This window comes from Castor canadensis, chromosome 4 (genome assembly GCF_047511655.1).
Source record: "Castor canadensis chromosome 4, mCasCan1.hap1v2, whole genome shotgun sequence".
NCBI lineage: Eukaryota > Metazoa > Chordata > Mammalia > Rodentia > Castoridae > Castor > Castor canadensis.
In genome coordinates, this window is record NC_133389.1 from 131086101 (window position 1) to 131103575 (window position 17475).

General features: G+C 36.7%; 1 protein-coding gene across 2 annotated transcripts in view; it reads right to left on the reverse strand.

Annotated features, from left to right (window-relative positions):
• Window positions 1-17475, reverse strand: part of Ttn (titin) — a 270679-nt gene that overhangs the window by 67424 nt on the left and 185780 nt on the right. For both annotated transcript variants that reach the window (XM_074071183.1, XM_074071182.1), the window contains 29 exons: window positions 17195-17473; window positions 16233-16532; window positions 15825-16127; window positions 15350-15712; window positions 14663-14965; window positions 14238-14537; window positions 13852-14148; window positions 13467-13751; window positions 13088-13381; window positions 11354-11653; window positions 10939-11247; window positions 10661-10851; window positions 9833-10262; window positions 8382-8690; window positions 8103-8251; window positions 7992-8024; window positions 7764-7893; window positions 7141-7440; window positions 6731-7048; window positions 5476-5772; window positions 5078-5377; window positions 4671-4985; window positions 4437-4585; window positions 3568-3718; window positions 3198-3479; window positions 1684-1986; window positions 861-1163; window positions 484-765; window positions 77-376 (listed from right to left, as the gene is read on the reverse strand). In XM_074071183.1, coding sequence (XP_073927284.1) covers window positions 77-376; window positions 484-765; window positions 861-1163; window positions 1684-1986; window positions 3198-3479; window positions 3568-3718; window positions 4437-4585; window positions 4671-4985; window positions 5078-5377; window positions 5476-5772; window positions 6731-7048; window positions 7141-7440; window positions 7764-7893; window positions 7992-8024; window positions 8103-8251; window positions 8382-8690; window positions 9833-10262; window positions 10661-10851; window positions 10939-11247; window positions 11354-11653; window positions 13088-13381; window positions 13467-13751; window positions 13852-14148; window positions 14238-14537; window positions 14663-14965; window positions 15350-15712; window positions 15825-16127; window positions 16233-16532; window positions 17195-17473 — 7875 coding nt within the window. The remainder of the gene's footprint in view (window positions 1-76; window positions 377-483; window positions 766-860; window positions 1164-1683; window positions 1987-3197; window positions 3480-3567; window positions 3719-4436; window positions 4586-4670; window positions 4986-5077; window positions 5378-5475; window positions 5773-6730; window positions 7049-7140; window positions 7441-7763; window positions 7894-7991; window positions 8025-8102; window positions 8252-8381; window positions 8691-9832; window positions 10263-10660; window positions 10852-10938; window positions 11248-11353; window positions 11654-13087; window positions 13382-13466; window positions 13752-13851; window positions 14149-14237; window positions 14538-14662; window positions 14966-15349; window positions 15713-15824; window positions 16128-16232; window positions 16533-17194; window positions 17474-17475) is intronic.

Sequence of the window (17475 nt, forward strand, 5' to 3'; positions counted from 1 at the left end):
CAAAATGTGTTAGAAATTAATTCTTCCCATTAACTATGTCAAGCACTGAATCACCCAAAAGAAATATAATACATACTGAAACGATCTTTGGCTTTCATTGAATCAGACACCAGAGGATCACTTATTCCATAGAGGTTTTCAGCATGTATCCGGAAAATATAATCTTTTCCTTCAAGCAATTTTGGAACTTTGCATGTTGTCTTAGCACTGGCAGATGTCACGGGCATCCAAACGTCTTTACCCAACTCTTTCTTTTCAATAATGTAATTGGTAATTTCACTTCCTCCATCATCTAAAGGTGGCTTCCAAGAGATGACCATGTATTCTTTGGTTACCTCATCAAAAATGACAGGTCCTACTGGTGGTCCAGGACGGTCTGCAAAAAAAAAAAAAAAAAAAAAAAAAATCATAGCACCAAATGTTATTTCCACTCCTGATTTTGAAGAGACAGAAGGTCTATTATTATTACTAAATAATACTTACCCACAACATTAACTTGACAGAAACCTTTCCTGGAGCCTGTACTATTCTCCACAACTACACAGTATTTTCCAGAGTCTGAACGTTTGGCCTTTATTTTCTCTAGAGCAAGTGTTGTTGGAGTGGTCTTTATATGAGTGCGATCATCTTCTAGCACATCAGCTTCATCTTTGAACCAGCTGACCTTAGGCTTTGGTTTGCCTGAGTAACGGCCAGTGAGAGCAAAAGCTTCACCAATGCGGACTGTGAGCTTATCTCTGAAGTCAAGGTCAAGTGTTGGGGGAGCTAAAATATATAAAGATAAGTCATTTTCACCAATATCTTAAGGAGAGTCTACAAATGTTCAAGTTTTCAAATTATAAACTATAACAGATACATACACAGCTCATCCTTGCAAGTGATTGGCTTGGTGCAAAATGATGGCTTGCCTTGTCCAACAATATTGACAGCACTGACACGATACTCATAAGTATCACCTTCTTTTAAGCCTTTAACTGTGTATTTTCTGCTAAGCAAGTTGTCATTTGTAACTTTGTGGAACTTCTCAGTTCCAATAAGCCGGCTTTCTAGGACATAGTTAATAATTTCTGATCCACCGTCATACTTAGGAGGATTCCAAGTTAATGTTACAGTACTTTTAGTAACTTCTTTGACTTCCAGGTCTTCAGGACGCTCAGGTACAGCTGCAAGTATAATTACAGTGAAAAAAGTGTCATATTAAGAATGTAGTAAATACTCCTTCCTAAGGATTACATTTAAAGATTAAACTATCTGCTTCAATAAGTAGCAAAAGCTATCTCATCTTAGAAATATTAGAGCTAAAAAGGACTCAACCCAATCAAATTTCGTCAATTGATAGATGAGGAAATAGGGGATCACTGAGACAAAATAATTTAGGAGAAGTCCCCAGAGTTGGAAGTATAAGAGTTAGGAAAATAACTCAGTTTCTACTTATGCCATTGAGTGGGAAATTAAAAAAAAAATCAGTGTAGTATATGTGGAAGGAATTTGATGAATCATGCATATTCTTCAATCTCGTTCACAATCACTAGTCAAATACTATGAAATCATATAGTAGTTGCCTAATGCTTGTCAAGTAAAATGTATAGCATATATACATATATATTTATATTTTGTCATCATAGTCCTTTATTAAACAAGTAAAATGTTATTGAACATACACTTGATTTAAATTGTACTTACTTATTGGATCTCTGATGACAAGGGCATTTGTTGTCTCAACAAATGGGCCCATGCCAATACTATTTTCAGCTGCAATTCGGAAGAAGTAGGCTTTTCCTTGAATAAGACCCTGGACAGTAGCATTTTGTCGGGTGACTGTGTATGTCACTGGAGTCCATGCTCTGCGGTCAGCTTCTCGTTTTTCAATGACATAGTTAGTGATTGGAGAGCCTCCATCATCTTCTGGAGAAAACCATGTCAGTTTGCAGGAGTCATTGGTTAGGTTGTCAGATAGGAATGGTATTCCAACAGGACCTGGCACATCTGGTAATAAAAGCAAAAGATTTCAAGCCATTTGTCTTCAATGAACTACAATGCTCAACATGTGTTACCCTTTGTTTTTAAAATGGAGACAAAATGTGGCTATGAAGAAAGGTTTTGTTTGTATTAATTAAGTTGGTTTTCTCCTCCTATCTATATTCAGCCATGTATACTTTTTGAGTCAAGATATCACTGTATTGCTTAGGCTGGCCTCAAATTCAGGATCCTCTTGTATTAACCTCCCACATATTTGGGATGAGAGGCACATGCCATCATGATCAACTCAACTATATTTTTTAATGAAGTAGGTTTACAACAGTTATTGGCTGCCACAGTTTTAATAAAAGCTGAGGAAATAAAATGATTTCAGATGGAGGGAGCTTCAGGAGAGGCATGATTACTTTTTGTGTCATGTTTCAAGGGGAAAGAAGGAGAGATGTTTTTTCTTGGGTGCCAGTGCATCAATGAACAGTACAGGAAGTCCCAAATCTCCAAATGACTTTGAGAAGTTGAAATTGTAATGTGGAAATGCAACAGTTCTCAAAGTAGCACTATTGCTGAATGAAATATTTTTCCTTCTGCCATTTTTATATTACTTATGTTAATAGAGGACTATTGTTACATAGTGGTTTTGGCTATCTGGAGTATCACTGTAGCTAGGATCATGAGTTCTGAATGAGAGGGCTTCACTTTCTTAGCAAATTACTGAAAGTAGCCAATGAAAGGGATGGAAAAGCCTTGTGGAATTCAACTCTATGTTCAGTGACTAGACATGCAATATTGATAACTAAATATGATGCTTCCCTTTGATTAGAGTATTGGAACCCACAAAGGGATTTTTGTATTATTATGCTCATTAGCAAACAGGATATGAAAATGGTCATCACTGGCAAATTGTTAAAACATTCACGTACATTTGCAGGAAGGTTTTGTTTATGAAAACTATATAGTAACATAGTAGGTGTTATGGTGACATGCCATATAAAAAAGAAGCATACAAAACTTCATGTACATTAGGAATGAATAATACAAATATGGCATGGAATAAAAAAGCAAAGAGGAAATTTTTTAAATTCTAAAATGGACAATGGGTTGTGGATGAGTTTTCTTGTTTTTCAAGATGTTCATAACAGTTTTATTACAACATGGCTTTGTTGTGGATGTAATTAAAATGCTGACTTAAAAAGTCACACAGATAAATCTAAAGTTTTTACCTAATACATCAACAATAATTGTCTTCTTTCTTTCTCCTCCTTCGTTTTTGGCGAGAAGAGAATAGACACCTTGGTGGTTCCTCTGGCAGTTCTTGATGACCATGGATGAGCTAATAGCTGTGGTCTCAATAGTGGCTTCTTGAGGTAAGGCTCTTTCATTCATGTTCCAGGTGACAGTTGGAGGAGGCTTCCCAGACACATATGCAATGATTCGGATCACTCCTCCAGCATGGACCACGATTCTGTCTCTGACACTAGCATCTAGCTCAAGGTCAGGTAAAACTGGGAAGCAATTGGAAATGGCAAATGTCACTTGTTTTCTAATATGAAACATAAATATTGATGTACTAGCAGAAGTATGGATAATTACCAATTCTGTCTTTCATTTCAATTATATCTGTGACTTCTCCAGGTTCTCCAATGCCAGCGATGTTGACTGCTCTTACTCTGAATTTATAGAATGCTCCTTCTTTTAATCCTGTCACAACAAGTTTTGTTCCTCTTACTTCTTTATCTTTACCCTAGGGATAAATAGCAAGCATTTTATAATTAGAATAGTTTCTTGTCATTCTTTCCTTGAGTAACATTCTAAAATAAAATCAGGAGTCTATTTACTCTCTTCAGAAAATTTATTGCTGGTTTAGGTTTTCAGGATCAGATATTATAGGCATTACTGGAAAGAATAATTTGCCTGGAATTACATGGCAAATGATTGAAAAAAAGGCACTGTTCATTTATTCCACCTTTATAGGGTTTATAACAAAAGTTACTAACATGAATTAACTTTGTATCATTTATTTTTATTTTTAATTGACACATTATAATTGAACACATTTATGAGACTTAATGTTAGTTCATTCATACATGTATGTAATCAAATCAGGGTGATAAGTAAGTTCCATCTTCTGAAACATTAATCATTTCTTTGTGTTGGGTATTTTCAAATTCTTCTATTGTAGTTTGTTAAATATGTCATAAATTATTGCAAACTATAGTCACCCTACTGTGCTATAGAACACTAGAACTTACTCTTCCCAATCTATTTTGCTACCCATTGTTTGGCTTCTCTCTATCCTCTACCACCAATCTGATTAACTTTTTACATTAACAGATACCTGGATTATTAGTTATGATCATTTTTTCTGAAATAATTATTTTTCATAATCCAAAAGCATAGATAGAAGTTAGTGTGATTAAGAGTAACTACTACATTTTTAGTTAGAGCAAAATTTTATCTACCTTTTCCCATTCTTCTTTTCCTTCTTCCTTGTATTCGACAATGTATCCAGTTACTTTGGATCCACCATCTTTTAATGGAGGAGACCATTCTAAGTCCACAGATGATTTAGTCCAGTCTGTCACTTTGGGAAATGGAGGGCCAGGAGGAGCTGAAAAGAACCGGTGTATATCAGCATTCTTGAATTTTCCATAGCACTTTTGAAAATTAATATCAAACATGTTTTCATGGCTTACCAACTGGATCTCTAGCAGTCACTGGATCTGATGGAAGACTTGCTGGGCCCACACCAGCAGCATTGATTGCATACACCCGGAACTGATAGTCAGAGCCTTCAATGAGACCCGTCACTTTATAAGAAACACCCAGAGTCATGGCTTTGATAGGATCTCGGTTAACTCTCTTCCATCTCTTTGAAGTGGTGTCTTTCATTTCTAGCCAGTATCCAGTCACAGGAGAGCCTCCATCATATTCTGGTTCTTCCCAGTTGACAGTCATAGAGTTACGTGTCACACTGCTAACTGTTGGTTTATCTGGTGCTCCAGGGACGGCTGTGAAAAACAAAAACAAAACCACACATTATTAGAAATTATATAAAAAAACCAGATCAGAATTATTTTGTATTAAAAAAATTCCTACTTACAGAAAAGGTTTCGTGCTGTTTCAGGTTCACTGTCAAGTGGCTCGCCAATGCCATATTTATTCTGGGCCATGATTCGGAATACATATTCATGACCTTCTAGCAATTTGGGAACTGTGTACATGCACTCTTTTGGTTCACTAGAGACACGTACCCATGTCTTCCTGTTAGCTTCTCTTTTCTCAATTACATAATTTGTAATCTTAGACCCACCATCATCTTTAGGTGGAAGCCAAGATAATGTCATTTGATCTGCTGAAATAGATTCAAACTTTATGGGTCCTACTGGAGGACCAGGACGACCTAAGAAGAGGGAACATTTTATTAGTCAGGTAATTTTAAAGTCAAATATTATTTATGGACAGCAAACCATGTATTTAACCAAACTGTGCAATATTTACCAAGGACGTTCAGTCTCATCTCCTTTGATGCTGTTCCCAGGTTATTTACAGCTGTGATGCTATATAAGGCAGTGTCACTCCTGCGAGACTGGGGAATAACTAAAGTGCAAGTGTCATCTACCACCAGTTTGTTGACATGGGTGTCGTAGACAACAGGTTCTTTGTTATCAGGCTTCTTTGGAGGAGCTTTAAACCAGGTGAGTGTTGGGAATGGCACTCCTTTAATTTTAGCCACAATGTTAACATCAGTTCCTTCTTCAACCTCCATGAATTCTTTTAGCTCAATTGATGGTGGGCCTAGAGTAACAGCAACAACAAAAATTATCATTAGGAACAAAAAACGCTAAAGGATAGAAAGTGGAATCTACTACAGTCAGACTTTGTAGTCCAATCTAATATAAAACAATGGGCCTGTCTTTAACACTGTTGTACTAGTATGGGGAATGGGTACAGGTAATTAGCATCCTTGGTTAGATCTATATGTGGCTACACATAGCCATTACCTCTCTCTTATATGACATCATTATACATGTGCATATTCTGACAAAAGGGCAGGGAGGAGTGAAGAAGATCATAGGAGTTCTATCATGACATGTCCTTTAATGTTTTGTAGAGTTATGAAGGAATCCACAATATTCACTCTAAGGTGAATTCTCATCATAAGAAATATAACTGCTAGTAGAAGCAAAGCAATTTTCCCCAAATTTGTATAAGAGTGTGTAAGGAGAGCAGGAACTACAACCCTCTTACACTTAGAAAATGAACTGAACAAATACACAGCAATAGTGATGATCTCAGCAGTTAGAGGAAGAGTTTTTAACCATATTTTTATATATATTTTATCTATTAAAAGTGATACAGATTTTTCTCAAATAGAGAAAAAGACTTCCTTGTGAAAATTACATGAGTTTCAGCAGTTGCTAAGCAAATAACTGGTTACTTTCTGCCTTGTTTGAGGAGCATGTGGAAGAACTACCTTAACTTCCGATGCATAAGAGAGCTTGCCATGGAGAAAATTATGGTAAGGAAATTACAAAACTCATCTCCTTTAACGAGAGGAGGGTAACACTTAAGGAAATTTGATAATTCTGTCCAAGTTGAGGGACTAAGCAACTAAATAATGTGCGCATTTGTACACTCACCCCATGGAGCTTTCTGATGTACATATATACTGTCTCTTTATGTTGGACTGTTATTAAATATTTATGAAGGTTGGCATAGAGAGGAAATTCTTTGTCAATCTGTTGGTACTTACATGTTTGGTCTTTGACAATCACAGGGCCAACTGTAGCTGAGGGTTTGCTGACTCCTGCAGCATTGACAGCTTTGACTCTGAATTCATATTCCCCGCCCTCTTTGAGGTCTTCAACGGTAAATTCTAGTTCTTCCACATCACGCCTATTGCACTGTCTCCATGCTTCTTTCTTTTTCCCAGTAGGGTCCCACTCAAGGCACTCAACAATATAGTGGGTGACTGGGGAACCTCCATCATTCTTTGGAGGTTTCCAGGACAGGTGTACTGTGTTCTTTGTTATAAGGCCAATCTTGAGTTTAATAGGGGGATCTGGAGGATCTGTGAAAATAGTTATAGGAAGCCTTAAGCATTGTTTTGAAAATATAGTTCAATTTGGAGAAGATGTTTTAAACTTAGAATTAAAAGCTTACATATTGGATCTCTGGCTGTGGTCCTCTGAATGGTTTCCACAGGTGGGCCAATACCAAAACGATTTTCTGCTCGCACCCGGAAGAAATATTGCTGTTCAGCGATGAGATCAGGCACGACAAATGAGGTGCTTCCACAGTTTGGATTGACTTTAGTCCAGGCTTTTCCATCAATAGTCTTTTTCTCAATAACATAGCCTTTAATTCTGTCTCCCCCATCATCATCTGGTATTTTCCATGAAAGTCTGCAACTACCCCTTGTGACATCACTGACTTTCAAATCTTTGGGTGCGCCTGGTACATCTGTTGGATTCAATATAAAATCCAATATGAAATTCAATATGAAATCCAACTCAATATGAAATCACAATATGAAATCTTTCTTAGATATTTATAATTTAAACTTAAGGTCCTAGGCTTGACAGGCAGGTGCTCCATCATTTGAGCTACTCCATTAGCCATTCTTTATATATATATATATATATATATATATATATATATATATATATATATAGTAAATAGTTTTCATTTATTTATTCATATGCACATACATTGTTTGGGCCATTTCTCACCCCTGCCCCCTGCCATTTTTTTTATTTTGTAGTAACTTTTAAAGTTTTTCTTACCCATGACTTTAACTCTGCAATTTGCAGTCTTCTGTCCTGCTTTATTCTTGGCTGTGATGCTGTATTTGCCTGAATGAGATCGTTTACATTCTGGAATAATGATTATAGATGAGTTTTCAGCAGTCTCCAACTGTACAAAGAAGATAGTAGTGATACATTAAATAAAATAACAACAGTACTATAAAGTCAACCACATCATGAATTATTTCAATTATTATTTGTTTTTACCTGTGCATCTTCAGGTATGTCATGAACTCCATCCTAGTGGAAAAGAAGAGAGTTGTAGCATAAATACTACTAGTGATTCAATAGGAGACAGGAGAATTGTAATTTCCTTACCTTCATTGCCTTCTTTGCCTTTCCGTCAAATTCCCAAGAAGATTTTGGTGTTGGACGTCCCTTGATGACAGCAGGGATTCTAATCTGTGTGCCAGCTTTACAAACCAGACAATCTTGTGCTCCAATGTCAATGAAAACCTCTGGTTCCTCTGCAATGCCATGAACAATATAAATAGATTTAGTTGGCATTTCTCAAAAAGGTAATTGACGTTTTTTCAGGAGATTAATCAATTTCACATATGATCAGAGATGAATACATAAGTGAATAAGGATTCATACCTTGAATATCAGTGGCAGGGATCTCTCCAGTAGTGTCACTTGGTTCAGATTCACCAGCTTCATTGACAGCTTTCACTCTGAACCTATACTTTCTGAGTTCTTTCAGATTAGGCACCACACATTCACAGGTAGTAAGAAGTTTATCTGGTTCATTGACTCTTTTCCAATCTGTAGTTCCTTCTTCTTGCATTTCTACAATGTATCCTTTGATTGGACTACCGCCATCTTTGGCTGGAGGTTTCCATGCTAGTGAGATACTCGACTTTGTTTTATCTTTAACTTGTGGGCAAGAAGGTGGCCCAGGTGGGTCTAAAGAGGGGGACAAAACATCCCATTTTAAAAGCATTGAAATGCTTGTTTTATATAAAATCTTTTCTCCACAAGACCATATATTGTCATAATCTATAAAAATAACATAATAATTTATATTAAAATAAGAATACTAAAAGGGAATAAGAAATTTCCTTTAGCATTAATGGAAAAACTGAAGCCAAATAATTACCTGGGAAAGAGAAGACTACTAATTATCATTCTATTTACACATGGTTGCTAGAAAACTTTGAAGAGATTCTCTAATACTTTTTACTGAAAACTTCATTTATCACAATATGAAAATTAAAAATGATTTCACCACTAGTTACTAGGTCTTTGAATATAAACTAATCTTAATGCTCTTTAGGGGCAGAATAAATATTTATAATAATCACATAATAATCTTTTACATTTCTGAGTGTTTTACAATTGCAGGAATTATTTCACTTCATTTGTCTTTTTTATCTCTTCTCTGTGCTTAGCACAGACCCTTGGACATAGCCTATGTTCAATACTGGTTTGCTGGATGAATGCACAACTTCCTCATTATGTGTTTTATTTATGTATGTGTGCTCCATATAGAAGAGTATTTTAAATGTTTACAACAAACACTTGAACTTTTTTCTACAGAGAATCTAATCAAAGATATTATATAACAAATAGAATTAACTGGTAAGGTCACAGTATTTTAAGTTTTGAGCTGATGTGTTCAAGGATCTTTCAGAAGAATTTTCCCTTTTTTAAATCTGCCTCACACTGCCTGAGAATTTGATATATTTTTGTTCAATAAATATTACAGACTAGTTAATGATTCCTATACTATTATTGAGATAAAAGCTTATTCAAACTATGAGAGCAGAAAGGACTTAGAATCCAGGTCTTTATTATTATGGCTCTTCATAAAATAATAGCTTTAAAACAAGAGTTTAAAAGCTGTATGGTTTTGTGTATGAATGTTTGCATATATATGTATATATGTTTATATACCTATATATACACATATACTTCTGATAGTCTGCAAATGGTTTTACATTAATAAAAATTATTTGACACAGAAAAGTATGATTCCTTAAGAGCAGAGTTATCTAGTTAGTAATGTTGCCCTTTACAAATGAGTCCCAGAAATGAAGCCTACTTACATATGGGGTCTCCTGCAACAGCTGGGTCTGATGGCTCACTGGGAGGGCCAATTCCTGCAGCATTTATTGCCATGGCTCTGAACTGGTATTTAACACCTTCAATCAAACGGGGAACATTAAATTCCACACTCTTCAATCCCACTTTTGTTATTGGTGCTCGGCTAACACGTGACCAGTAGGCACCTCCCTCCTCTCTCTTCTCCAGCCAGTAGCCAGTGATTGGAGAGCCACCATTGTCCAAAGGAGGAGTCCAGCTCACTAGCATTGACCCTTTGGTGCGCTCCAAGACTTTTGGTTTTCCTGGAGGTCCAGGAAGGCGATAAGGATCTTGAATAACAACTTTATCCGATTTGCACTCATCACTGGTTCCGTATTTATTCACGGCTCTAACTCGGAATTCATACTGCCCATTGGGGATAAGTTTCCAGATCTAGAAATTAGATGAATAGAAATTTCTTAAAAATCATAAATATACGTAGGTCAATTTTTACTCATTTTAAATCTAAACTTCTTTGGGGAGGGATCACCATGTTTTGAATATGTAGAATCAAAACATGGGAAAGATAGAGAAAAGAAGGAAACCCTCTTAAAATAAGAATATGTATATTTATTGTATCTCTTAGTGGATCTCTCCTGTAAGGGAGATCTATATATTAAACAGTAATTAACTATGTGGCCTTATGTGCCTGGTACTAAATACTACAGTAACAGATAACTGCTTCTTGCATGTGGTTTTGAGTTTAATCTTTATTTTCTAACATTATACTAAAATTGTGCCAAATCAGAGTCATGTCATTTTAATGTATATAAGAAAATAGAAGAGTTTACCCCGTATCTTCTCTCTACAGCAGTGTTGGTGACTTCTTCCCATTCAGATTTTTTCCTACTTGCATCACGTTTATCAATAACGTAATGGGTGATTTCACTACCACCATTGTCTAGAGGTACATCCCATGTCAGGTAGCATGATTCAGCTTTAATGTCAGTAACAGCAAGATTTCTTGGTGGAGATGGACGGTCTGGAAAGGAACAACAAAGGAGATTGAGAAGGCAATTCTTCAGCAGACAGTGACTTTTTTTTTCATAGAATGAAGCAAATCACTTACCATATACTTCAACATGAACATTTCGGAACACTGAGCCAAGGCGGTTAGAAGCAGTAATTGTGTAAGTGCCTTTGTCCTCCCGGACTGCTTTGGGAATGCTAATCTCAGTCTTTGCCTCACTTCGGGATACTTCTTCCTTGGTGATTTTAAGTGCATCAGTGGGTTTTTCAATCACAGTTTCATTCTTGGACCACTCAATCTTAGGCATTGGAAGGCCTGTCACATCTGCAGGGATGTTAACTGGTTCTCCTGCCTTAACTTTGATAGTGTCTCCTCGAACAGCTAGACGCAGCTTAATAGTTGGAGGCACTGAAAAAAGAAGGGAAAGAGAAAAAAAGTCAAAAGGATGTTTTCTCAACTTACAGGATAAAATCAGTACAATAAAGTACATTAAAGTTATATTTAGAATCCACACCTTCATCATCTTGTATGACTACATTAAGAGGCAGTGATGGTTCACTTTCACCAATTTCATTGACAGCTTTGACACGGAACTCATACATTTGGTGTTCGTCAAGATTTTCAACCAGAAAAGATGTGGTTGGGCATAGTCGCTTATTAACTCTTTCAAAGTCAGGTTTGTCATGACGCCGTTTTTCAATGATATATCCTTGGATGGGACTGCCCCCATCACTGCGGGGCTCTTTCCAGTCAAGGGTGATAGTAGACTTTGTCCTTTCAGTATATGTTAGCCTTTCAGGAGATGTGGGAGGACCTTTAACCAGAGACAAACAAGAATGATGACCACGAGATGACTATTCACATAAGAACTATTTAATTTCTATTTAGCATCAGCTTTTATCCATCTTTAAAATCTTTCTCAAAACCTATCAGTTACCAAAGTTATAGCCATTATTACATACAGAATTTTTCCTAAGAAACTTTCCAACAAGATTATTTATTGAAAATAAATCAAGGGGCATGTTTGCTTTTTTCATATTTGGTATTTCAGATTGTTTTCCTTTGTCACTGGTAATGCTTCTAATGCTAATGAACTAGGAAAATAGGTCAGTATTAAGTCTTGCTTTGGATGACCAGCTAAAAGCAAATTGTTTTTTCTTTATTAACAGACAATGAATATGGTAACTGAACACACTTTGAGTCACTTGGCCTCAAGTGTAGGTTTAAAATAATGGAAAGAATTTACATAATGCTGCTACAGTTTTGTGTCTTTTTGAGTGGCAAAACTAGACCCAATTCATGCTATCTGCTGCTACTGCAACTAGAAACAGTTCTCTTCTGATGCCTCTTCCATAGCCTGAGATATAGATGACTTGTGACTATGTTACAGGATGTAATTTATTTTTCAGTATGTAGTGGTAGAAGAATAACTGCTTCTATCTCTTGAAGAATGGATCTTCTTCCTCTAAGGCCTTACTTTCTTAAATAGGTGTAAATACTCACTACTAAGTATGTACAATTTTAGTGTTTCATGTTGGTTTCTGGGAGACCTCCTCTGATTTGTTTTCTATTTCTTGGTGGTTCTTTCAGGTTTGGGGCCTCCCTATACCTCCATGGTACAGACTTCTTGGAGATAGAGTAAGATAAGGCATTTATCTTAAGGCAGTCTCCTGTTCCATGATCTTTTAGGAAAGTGGTGAAGTCTATTTAACTGCTACATTATTAAATTTTAAAGATCTACTCCAGTGCATTCTGTTGGAAAGATTTAGTACTTCTAGGATATTGCTAAGCCCCAGTTGATCCAAATTTTTCAGTACACAAAACTATGCATAATTAATATACTTAGTGCCAAAATTACATCAAAATTTTAGCAAATATGGTTTTTTTTTTCATAACTGAGGTTTGAACTCAGGGCCTACACATTGAGCCATTCTACCAGTTCTTTTTTGTGAAGGGTTTTTCAAGATAGGTTCTTGCAAGCTATTTGTCCAGGCTGGCTTCAAACTGCAATCCTCCTGATCTCTGCCTCCTGAGTAGCTAGGATTACAGGAGTGAGCAACTGGTACCTGGCCAAATATGGTATATTTAAAGTTTCTCTTAGTTATTTGATTCATTTTTCTTATTACTTTCTAGCTAGTCTCTAGATCTTGAGACTGTTGTGAGTTTAAAACCGTAAAGCTCAGTGAGCACATAACTAGAAGCAAAACAGTATTTATTTTGTAAACATTGTGACAATTTTCTCTTTTACCTAGTGGGTCAACTGCAAGAATTGGCCCTATTTCAACAGGAGGGCCACAGCCAAACTTGTTCTTGGCAATAACACGGAACATATATTCTTGTCCCTCAATGAGACCTGTGATGTCACATTTAGATCTCTCAGTCTCTATTGGTTGTCTCCAAGTATGCATCTTTGCATCTTTTCTTTCAATAATGAAGCCTGTGATTTCACTTCCTCCATCATCTGCTGGGTCAGACCAGTTAAGCAGGCACATCTTTCTGTTTGTTACAACAGGTTTTAAGTCAAGAACTGGACCAGGGACATCTGAAAAAAATAAACAAAAAAAATCAATGTAGTAAGATAGTATCACATGGAAAAATCCTATGAAAACCCATGCAACTTTTCTTACCGAAAACTTCTACCCTGGCTGCTGCAAATTTGGAACCACAGCTATTCGTAGCTGTAATCACGTATCTGCCATGATCTTTTCTCAATGCATTCTTGATAACTAGTTCAGATTTGGTTCCAACATCCTCTATTACAACACGATCTTTATCCAGCTCCCCTTCTTCTATGGTCCATACTCTTGTAGGCACAGGACGGCCAGTCACTACAGCTGGAATCCTAAGAGTCTTCCCAGCCATTATTTGTATTCCAGCCTTGACAGAAACATCCAGTTCCACATTCGGAGGCTCTGTTAAAAGAGAACAGTCATACATTAGCCCATGAAAGACAAAAATATAGTTCAATATTGGGGAAAAATCCATATTTATTTTCTGATAATTTTAAAATACCTTGTGGTTCAGCCACAGTAACAGGCTCTGTTTCTCCAGGTGGTCCTTCACCTGCCACATTGACGGCACTCACACGGAGTTTGTAATCAGCACCCTCTCGAATTTCTTTGACAGTGTACTGACGGACCTTGATCATCTTCTCTGTGCAGCGTGACCATTCATTTGTGCCAACCAATTGCTTATCAACAAAGTAGCCAATAATTTCCCCACCACCATTGAAAGCTGGGGGTTCCCATTCCAGTTCAATAGTTGTAGAGCTTGTGTCAGCCACTCTTGGGATAGGTGGCCCAGGTGGAGCTAGAATGATGAATGGAGATACACAAGTCAAACTCACTGATGGTTGTTAAATGTGCAGTTGCATACTTTCTCATTAATGTAGTACTTACAGATTGGATCACGTGCTGTTTTGGGATCTGAAGGTGGACTGAACTTTCCAGGTCCAGCTGCATTTTCAGCACATACTCTGAAGACATAGGTGAGTCCTTCTAATAAGCCATCTACTTTGGTTTTCAAAGAACTCAGAAGGTTTTTGTTGACACGAGACCAGTGTGTACTATTAACCTCACGTTTTTCAAGCCAGTAACCCAAGATGGGGCTTCCATTATCTTTTGGTTCATTCCATTTCACTACCATACTGTTGCTGGTAACATCTTCCACAATGGGCTTTTCAGGTGCATCAGGTGGTTCTGATTTTAAAAAAGAACACATTTGAATTTCTTACTATAACATAAAAACTCAATTTTATAAACAGTGATAATTATATACCAAAGTATATGGTAAAAAGGCAAACTCAATGATAAAGGAACCTTACCAAATGGATCTTTAGCTACAAATGGCTTTGAAACACATGGTGGTCCAGGTCCAAACCTGTTTTCAGCTCTTACACGGAAGAGGTACTCTTTTCCTTCAATTAATTTTGTGACTGAATATTTGCACTGTCTAAGTGTTGAAGTGATAACAATCCAGTCTGCATCCGGTTTGGTCTTGTCTTTCTTTTCCAAAGTGTAGTTTATGATTTCACTGCCACCATCATCAAGGGGTGGTTCCCATTTACAGAGGACTGAACTTTTTCTAATATCTTCAAATACAAAGTTGATTGGTGGTCCTGGTGTATCTAGCATTTCAAAGGAGAACAATGATTAAAAATTTATATAGAAATGGTTGCTATAGAAAATTTAAATGTTATGATCCTATGATATAAATTTGGTTTTCTCACATCTGTCTATCTTTTTTTGGAGGGGGTACAGTACTGGAGTTTGAATTCAGGCCTCCCTATGTGCTAAGCAGGTACTCTATCTCTTGAGCTATGCCCCCAGCAACAAATAACAAAGTCTGTCATTTTTTTATCATGTGCTCAGAAGATAAAATATGATTGGGGATTACTTGCTGAAGCTATTTCTCATTTCTTTGAACTGTTTCTCAAACTCTTTATTTTTATACTTCATTGAAACTCTTACATAGCCTTTTTCTATTGGGAAGCACAGCTTTAATAATTTACCTAGCACACTGACAGTGCAAGGAGCTTTTGCAACACCATGGTCATTTTCAACTTTGATCACGTATAAGCCATGGTCAGGTCGGAGAGAATCTCGAACCCGAAGCTCAGATTCTCCTTGTTTACTGTTGTTGATACTCAAACGTTCTGTCAGAGACAGGAAAAACGGTTCTTCTTCTTGAACTTCACCCCTCTTTCTCCTAACCAGAGGTGCTACTCTCTTCTTAATTTCCTCTGGTACAATAATGTTTTCATCTTTTATCCAGGTAATAGTTGGGTAAGGTGATCCAGAAATGGTTGCATCAAGTGCTATTTCATCACCGCGTTTCACTTCCAGGCTTGTTCTCATAATGACTTTTGGGGCATCTGTAATGATTAAAATGATGATTATTTTCAATTCTGATGAAAATATCTGGTAAAACATTAGTCTCATTTATTTTACAATGGAAAAGTGGTAATTCCATTAAACAAAACATACCGATAGGATCTACAGCTTTGGTGGGAGGAGTGGCCCGAGAAGGTTCACTGATACCAGCAGCATTCTCTGCTCGTACACGGAACTGGTACTCCTTTCCTTCCTCAAGTTCTTTTGCTGTATAGGTCAGGACTGGTACCAGGTGTTCATTGCATCTCTTCCATTTGTCTTCACCTTTAGCAATCTTTTCTATGATGTAACCCATTATCTTGCTTCCTCCATCATACAAAGGTGGCTTCCATGTTATAGTCATTGCCTTAGCTGTAGGATTATGAACCTCAACATCTATAGGTGGATCAGGGGGTTCTGAAGAACGAGAAAAAAACCTGTTAATATTGGGAAACCACTTTCTTTAAACAAAAAACCTTGCACATTAATTCCTACCCATTGTACAACTATGCTCAAACTTACGCTTTGGATCTTGAGCAATGACAGGATTTTTCAGTTCAATATATTCGCCTCCACCAATCTTGTTGACTGCCTTAACACGGAAGAAGTATTCACTATTTGGTATTAGATCCTTTACATTCCAAGATAGTTTGTTCTCACCAGACATGACTGGTATGTATGTCCTCCTCCCAGCTTCTCTGCGTTCCAGGACATAATGAAGAACTGGGCTTCCACCATCAAATTCTGGAGGCTCCCAAGTTAACTTACAAGAACTCTTAGTTATGTCACTTGCTTTAATATCTTTGCATGGACCAGGTAGTCCTATTATAAATAAAATTGATAGTTATTATTGTAATCCTGAAAAATTAGTATTTTAATAGTGTGCTGACTCTAAGTGGGCCTATTTACATCTTGGGTGGAATAATCTGCCCTTCAGACTTCAGGACGTTTAGCATCCTTGACCCTCAACTAGTAAACATCAGCATCGTTATGCTAAGCAAAAGTAGCTCCAGAAATTTCAAAAAACTGTCAGTGGAGGGCAGAAAATGTTACTAGCCCTGGATGAAAACAGTATTGAAAAGATGAGAATTGATACAATTTATAGATAAATATTAGTCATTTATATATTTTTGGTATGCTTTTACTTAAATTAGTATTCCATATGCAAGTAAAACAGGAATAAATTAGTGTAATCAGAGTTTAACTACCAATTCATATCTTTGGAATTGTTCTTATTTTTAGGATTGCTCTTCTTAAAGTTTTTTTTTGTTTTTTTTTTTTTTGGCAGTACTGAGGTTTGAACTTAAGACCTCATGCTTGCTGGGCAGATGCTATAGAATTGCTGTTCTTCTAAATGGAAATAATCTGAGGGGATATTTAGTTTATCAGTACCAATTCATGAAGCCATTTATACTAACACCACAAAGTTAACTAATTTCCCTAACATGTGAAGAATGTCTGATGTTTCATTAAAGAATGGTTACCTATGACTTTGACATTGATTGAGGCAGTTGCTGAGCCAAGTTTATTCTCTAGGGTAATGGTATAAACCCCAGCATCTGCACGGACACTCTTGGGAACTTCAAGATGTGCAGAGATATGGTCATTCTTCATTGTTAATCTGTCACTTGCTTTGACTTCTTTGCCATCTTTGTGCCAGGTAACGGTTGGAACTGGGACAGCTCTGAAGGGAACAGGAATGTTTAACTTTTCACCTTCAATAACAACAATGTCATGAGTCTCCAGATCAATTGTTGGCTTGCCT